Here is a 7,149-nt window from a genome sequence, read left to right as displayed (position 1 = left end):
ATCATGTATATATATATATATGCTATAATTTTTGTTTAAGTTATATTTAAAGTAGAATGTATAGGCTATATTTTTTGTTTAAGTTATATTTAAAGTAGAATCAAATTATCAAAATAGGGTATCAGGACAGAATTAAGAGGGAGGAAATAATTCCAAAAGTATTAGAACAACATAGAAGTTACTATTTGACACCTTAACGTTTAGATTTTTAAGTGTCTTATTATTATATTGTCATAATCATCAGTTGAAAGACAAGGTGAAAGTAGGGGAAAATTTTAGACAAAAGCTCTACCGTTCAAGCCTGAGTCGATTCACTTGCTCCTCCTTTATTGCGGCAGATGTCTTTCAAAACATTACTCGCTCCACCTGCCCACTGCCAGCATTATCATTTGCTTCCATAATGAGGAGTTCAATGCACTGCTCCGGACGGTGTCCAGTGTGGTGTACCTCACACCGCCTCATCTGCTTGAAGACATCATTTTGGTGGATGACATGAGCAAGTTTGGTAAGATCAGTGGCAACTGTCCACCCTGCTTGCAAGGTGGTCCTTGCCTGGTAGGCTGAGCTCTTTCTACAAGGTTGCCCTTGGTGGGCGTGGAGACAGATGTGGAGCTGGATGCACTTGGTGTGCCTATGGGGACAACACAGAGCACCCGGTCCCTGTCCTGATGGGACCCCTGCAAGGCCAATCTGGAGTCCCAACCCTGTCTTTCCATACTGCTTTGGAAGAAGTGAGGTGTAAATGAAAGATGGGAGGATGACTTGCAGTTATCCTGCTGGAGAGGATGGAAAGGTGTGTTAGTAGAGGAGGCGCCTCGTAGAGGCTGAGGATTGAGGCAGCATAGCACGTTTTGGCTACTTCTGGGCTGCACGTGGCTTGTGCCTGAGCGTGGAGCTGTAGGGCGAGGGGTGGGCGGGCATAAAGTCAGAGGCATTAGAAAGAAGCAACTGGGGGCTGGTGAGATGGCTCAGTGGTCTAAAGCACCTACTTGGAACAGGCTTAGCAAAGCACAGGGACCGCGGTTCAATCCCCCAGCACCACATGCCAGCCAGCCCCGCCCCCTGGTGGGCTGAGCTGGCCACACACACACACACACACACACACACACAAATAAATAAAATTTAAAAAAAAAAAAAGAAAGAAGCAACTGGAAGGGGCATCGTTATCTCACAAACATGCACAACTGTTTAGGCAATGACCCGATCCAGGCGTACTCTACGTGAAAGAGCTCTAACTGAGCCAACAAATAGCTAAGTGCTTATTCTTCTAGGCTTATTGGGTTTTTTGGGGGTTTTTTTGTTTTTTTCTTTTTGTGGAAACGGGAATTGAACTCAGGCCCTTGCGCTTGCCAGGGAAACGCTTATTCCATTGAGCCATCTCCCCAGCCCCTTTAGGCTTATTGGTTTTAAGGGACTTGTGGTACAAGCACAAAATCCAGTCACGCACCCTCAGACTACAATCAGTTGGTCTGTTTTTCCATCGGAGTGTGGACCTTAAGTAGCCAGCAGGGCCCAAGCAGTGACACAGTCTCGGATAGCCGGGAGCCAGAAGAGAGAAGGGCAGGGAGGGAGACACCCCGAAAGTCCACCCTGCAGGGAGGGAGCTGGCTGGCTCTGCAGTGTGACTCGGTTGATGTCGCTCCTTTGGGATTTTAGATGCTGCGGGTGGCTCCTGTCACGCATTCGCATCACTCCCGGGGCCTCGCCCGCAGCGGAAGGCACAGGCCTGCTGACCGTTTCCAGTCTTGGCCGTGAGAAGGCTGTCCTGCCTGGCTCTGTTGCTCACAGCGTTGAGTGTGTTGGGGAAGAAGTCACAGTAAAGCCCCACGCAGAGAAAATTTATTGGTGGAACGAAAGCTTCTGTCTGAGAGAGGGAGAGAAGGGGACCCAAGCGGGTTGCCCAACAAATAGTTATTTTTCACACTTCTTAAAAGTGGTGAGTCTGAGACCAGGTACCCATAACATCAGGTTCTTGCAGAGGGTCCTCTTTTTGGCTGGAGGCAGATGTGTTTTTTGCTGTGTCCTCACATGGCAGAAAGAAATCAAGTGAACTATCTGGCCTTTTCCTTTAAAGGCACTAATCCTGTTTCTGTGGGCCCCACCCTCATGATCTAATCCTTCCTCAAGGCCCCACCTCCAAATACTGTCCTACTGGAGATTATATTTTGATAAATGTGGGCTGGGGAGATATCTCAGTGGTCTACGCACCTGCCTGGCAAGCACAAGGATCCGGGTTCAGTCCCTGGTTCAGTGTGTGGTGCAGGCCCCAGAACCCTGGGTGCTATGCCAGCCACCAAAACTGGATGGGGTGGTGCACACCCGTAATCCCAGTGCTGGAGAGGCTGAGACAGGAGGATCACTATGAGTCTGAGCTGTGTAGCGAGACCCTGCACCAAATAAATAAATAAATAAATAAATCATTTTTAAATTAAATTTTTTTTTTCATTCCCTAATCTCAGTCACTGCTCATACACTCATTGTGCATTTTGGTCCTTTTTATAAGAGGCTAGCAGGGCCAGTGAGTGTGCTGCCTGAGCAGGGAGGTGCTGCCAGGCAGCCTGCACCCCTCCCTGAAGGGCCTGGCACCCTTAAAAATGAGGAAAAGAACCCCGGCTTCTGCCACAGCTTCCGTGGAGCTGTGTCCACCGCTCCTCCTGGGACTTGGGATGTAGAACTCAGTGGAACCTGTGGCTATCTCCCCGGTCTCAGCCCCCAAATAGTGAGCGACTGTATGGTATCAGGGTCTTAGAGGGCTGCCAGGACCATGGTGGGAAACCCTGCTCTCAGATGAGGACTTCAGGGCACAAGTAGAATGAATACTGCCCTAAGAAGTTAGGGTGGTCGCTGCACAGTGAAAAGCATTGTGATCACAGCGCAAGACCAGACTGCACCAGTGCGCTCCACCCTCACGCGTGCTTTTCCAATAGAGTGTTAATAGGGATTTTTAAAAGCAGAGACATTTCGCTACAAGCATAGGAATTTCTTTTTTTAAAGTTACACCTTCCGGGGACCGGGGAGATGGCTCAGTAGAATAAGTGCTTCTCTGGCAAGCGCAAGGGCCTGAGTTCAATCCCTGGTTCCACCAAAAAAAATAAAAATAAAAATAAAAAAATAAAGTTACACCTTCCGTGTAATGGCCTGGCTTTTAAGAATCATGTATAATGATAAATTGCTTCTATCCTTACAGTTTATAAATTGTCAAATATTGTTTGCTTTTTCCCTAGTTGATTTGAAAGAAAAGCTCGATTATTATCTGGAAAGTTTTCGGGGAAAGGTTAAGTTGGTAAGAAACAAAAAGAGAGAGGGGCTGATTCGAGCCAAGATGATTGGAGCAGCATATGCCTCAGGTATGGATGTGGCCCGGGGCGTGGCGGTGTGGCTGGCCTTGGGTGTCCTGGGCCTCTCGGATGCCTTCCCTGGGGCTGCAGGCCCGAGCCGTTAATCCTACCTCGTTTCATCTGTTCGCTGTTTCAAATGGAAGATTCTTTTGCAAGGGTCATGAGGTGACCCTGTCATAGGCAGAGCTCCCTGGACTCAAACACTGATTTGGCGTTTTGGGTGCTGAAAATCCCGGGCACCCACTGGGACTGGGCAGAGGGGGGCCTGGGGCTCGGGACGGGGTCCCTCTGTTCTGTAGGCAGAGATGCCGACCTCCACGCACTCCCCAGCCCCTCGTTCCCACGCACAGTGTGTATGCCCACAGGGGTAGTTACTCTTTCTCTGCACTGATTTTTCGTATTTGCCGTCTTATTCTTATAGCATAATGGTATGGCTTGTTCATTTTGCTAACAAGCTACATAAGATTGATGATCTGCATTTGAAAAGTCACATAAAATTATTCTATAAACTGCCCAGGCACTGGGAACCTTTTATAGTTTCCCTTTTAATTCATGTATGTTTAAAATGAAATTTAAAGTTTCTAAACCTAAGGAAAAAAATAAACATAAGGGATCTTTAAAATGGTCTCTTCCTTATTTCTAGCTGAATTGTACTGGGCCTGGAAGTTGGCATTTCCTGTGTGTCTTAAACAGAGATCCATTGCCCAAAATATCTCTGTATACCTAAAGAGAATATATATATTTTCTTTCTGTGGTTATAGTTTCTATATGTACCTTTAATTTTCTTATATAAAACTGAGAACTTATCCATTCATCTGTTCTTACAGTTTTGCCTCTGCTATCATCTACATAATTACCTGCGTCTACTACCACTCGACCTACCTACCTTTCTATCTACCTCTCTACCTACCTACCTCTCTACCTACCTGCCTATCTACCTACCTACCTACCTCTCTACCTACCTACCTGCCTATCTACCTCTCTACCTCCCTACCTCTTTTCCTACCTACCTCTCTACCTACCTACCTCCCTCCCTCCCTACCTCTTTTCCTATCTACCTACCTACCTGCCTACCTCTACCTACCTACCATCTACCTCTCTACCTACCTACCATCTACCTCTCTACCCTCCTACCTACCTCTCTACCTACCTACCTCTCTACCTACCTAGCTACCTACCTGCCTACTTCTACCTACCTACCATCTACCTCTCTACCCTCCTACCTACCTCTCTACCTACCTAGCTACCTATCTCCATACCTACCTACCTACTTACCTCCCTCGCTCCCTTTTTCCGTCCTTCTCTACCTCCCTCCGTTTTTCCCTCCCTCCTTCCCTGTCCCCTGGGCCTCCTGTTCCCCACCACTCCAGTGAGTGTTGAGGGGCTGCCTGAGCCACGCACTCCCAGTCCCAAGCTGTGCAGTCCTATTGTGTGGTCAGGAGAGGAAGCAGCCAGTGACCTATTATTAATGTATTCATTAATTCATTTGTTCAATCAGTGATTTACTTGTCACCTACTGTGTGCAGTCTATGTGTATTTATTCTTTTTAACTTCTTTTTTATCATTCCTCAGGGAACACAGATTATAGGAAATAAACCATACCCACGGGGCCCGCGTGGGGGCTCTCACACAGCGTTGGCAGGTGCATTCCATTTGAAGTTGTCGCCTTGCTGAGCCGCTTGCATTATTAGACTGTGACTGTGTTTCCAGTATGGCCTCGCAGAACTTGTCCCTGCACTCCCATACCTGGTTACTTCCTGCCTCCTGGCCTGCCTGCCTGCCTGCCTGCTTACTTTTTCTTTTTCTGTCTTTTCTCTGTGAGACAGCGCCTCACTATGCAGCTCAGGCCGGCCTGGCACTCACTTTGGAGCCTGGGGCAGTGCTCAGCCCCCAGAGTGCTGGGGTTACAGGGCGCACCCCCACTCAGGGCCCTGACCCCTGGCTTCTCCTCAAGCCAAGTGTGCGCCACGCCACAGAGCTGCCGGTTTCCTCAGCCGGGATGCGTTCCCGGCCCCCAGCGGTTGCCTGGAACTGCAGAAAGTGCCAAGCCACGGCCTGGTGTGTACCCTCCACAAGCATACCCCTCCCTGTGCTGAGAAACGGCACCAGGCCACGGCCCCGGGTTTCGGGCCGCAGCGCCTCCCTTGCAGCACCTGAGCTCAGGCTTGGGCCACTGTGAAGTAAGATAGGGCCCCTGGAGCCCCAGTACCACTTGGGACACCAGGACAGCCAGCCTGAAACTCAAGACACTATAGTGACTAACAGGCAGGTGGCACTGACAGCAGGGACAGCCCGGCAAGGGGCAGAGCAGGACCATGGGAAACCTGGCCACACCATTCAGAAATTTTTGAGACCTAAAACATGAATTGCTTATTTTTGTCATTTTCCCTTTAATATTTTCAGACTGCAGCTGACCACAGAGAACGGAAACCACAAAAAGTCAAACCTCAGAGCAGGGAGGCACAAATGTCTGCTCCTCCTGATCTTTCCTCCTTCTTTGTGTCTAAGGCTGCCTGTCTGTCGGTCTGTCTCTCTGTCTGACTACACAGTCAGTCTGTCCAGGCAGCTCGGATGCTGTGACCAGTGCGGGAGCTGAAGCGCAGTCCTGGAACAAGCTGTGTTTGGGATCTGCGGGAAAAGGAGGCAAATGACTCAAAGTCTGACCTCAAGATAGAGAAGCAGAGAACAATGTATTGTTTACAAGAGAGGGCCAGGGAGATAGTACAGTGGCACAAGCGCCTGCCTGGCAAGCACAAGGTCCTGAGTTCAGTATACACACACGCATGCACACATGCACACATACACATACACATACACACTACATGTATATACGTATATATTGTGTATATATATATTGCATATATATATATTGCTTATAGGAGCCAGGGGAGCCTGGGCTGGGGGTGACTTCCAAAATGGGGTCTCCCCAGGTCAAGGCAGGAAGGGGAGTCATGCATATGCACGGTGCACGTTCCTGTGTGCACTCTCATCAGAATAACCTTCATAAGCACGTGTTTTTACTATTATTATTATTATTATTATTATTATTATTATTATTGGGTCTTTTTGAGACAGTGCCTCGCTACGCAGTTCAGGCTGGCCTTGAGCTCACTTTGTAGCACAGGCTGTACTTGAACTCAAACAGCCTCAGCATCCTGAGTGCTGGGATTACAGGCGCCTACCACCATGCCTGGCCTAAGCACACGCTTCTAACAGTAGAGAAAAGCAGTTTCATGAGACAATCTCTCGGGCCTGGGTAGACCGGGACAGTATGAGATGACACCAAGCAGGGTCCAGCCTAGCTCCCTGGAGCGCACACCGCACTGAGGCCCGGGCTCCTGCAGAACCTGTGCCCGCAGGTCTGCGGGACGTGGCACCCAGGCAGTGGGAGGGCTGCAACACGAGGGAGCTTGGCTCGGGGCCCCCGGCCCTAGGCCGCCTAGAAGGGGGGCTGGGCAACTTGGACTGCTTTCAATCAGCCCCGAGGTCTTCTCTCGGAAGGCCTCATCTGAAACAAGAACTACCTTGAGTGGCTGTTAGCAGCTGGCAGCTTCTTCCCCCAACCGTAGGTACTTGATATTGGTGGCTAACCTCGCCTCCATATTTGTGTGCGTGGCCGTGGGGATTCTACCCAGGGCCTTTGTGTGTAGGCGAGCATGCTCCCATGCCACTACATGCCTAGCCCATTTTCTTTTTAATTTAATTTTTTGGTTTTTGGTTTGTGTGTGTGTGTGTTTTTTTTTTTTTTTGCAGAACTGGGGATTGAACTCAGACCCTTGCGCTTGTCAGGCAAGCACTTATTCTACTGAGC

The 7,149-nt window shown here is 49.2% G+C and overlaps 1 protein-coding gene and 1 long non-coding RNA gene across 2 annotated transcripts in view; one reads left to right on the top strand and one right to left on the bottom strand.

Moving 5' to 3' along the window:
• LOC111816148 overlaps positions 1-7,149 on the bottom strand; it is a 22,460-nt gene that overhangs the window by 573 nt on the left and 14,738 nt on the right. Inside the window, exon 2 of the long non-coding RNA XR_002820630.1 lies at positions 6,930-6,934. This is a non-coding gene — a long non-coding RNA (uncharacterized LOC111816148). The remainder of the gene's footprint in view (positions 1-6,929; positions 6,935-7,149) is intronic.
• The window catches only part of Galntl5 (polypeptide N-acetylgalactosaminyltransferase like 5), a 30,075-nt gene that overhangs the window by 15,749 nt on the left and 7,177 nt on the right, over positions 1-7,149 (top strand). Inside the window, exons 4-5 of the mRNA XM_023712860.1 lie at positions 339-505; positions 3,225-3,347. Coding sequence (XP_023568628.1) covers positions 339-505; positions 3,225-3,347 — 290 coding nt within the window. The remainder of the gene's footprint in view (positions 1-338; positions 506-3,224; positions 3,348-7,149) is intronic.

This window comes from Octodon degus, unplaced genomic scaffold (genome assembly GCF_000260255.1).
Source record: "Octodon degus isolate 3935 unplaced genomic scaffold, OctDeg1.0 scaffold00027, whole genome shotgun sequence".
Lineage (NCBI taxonomy): Eukaryota > Metazoa > Chordata > Mammalia > Rodentia > Octodontidae > Octodon > Octodon degus.
The sequence above is the reverse complement of the archived record's forward strand: the minus strand, read 5'-3'. Positions and strand labels throughout refer to the sequence as shown.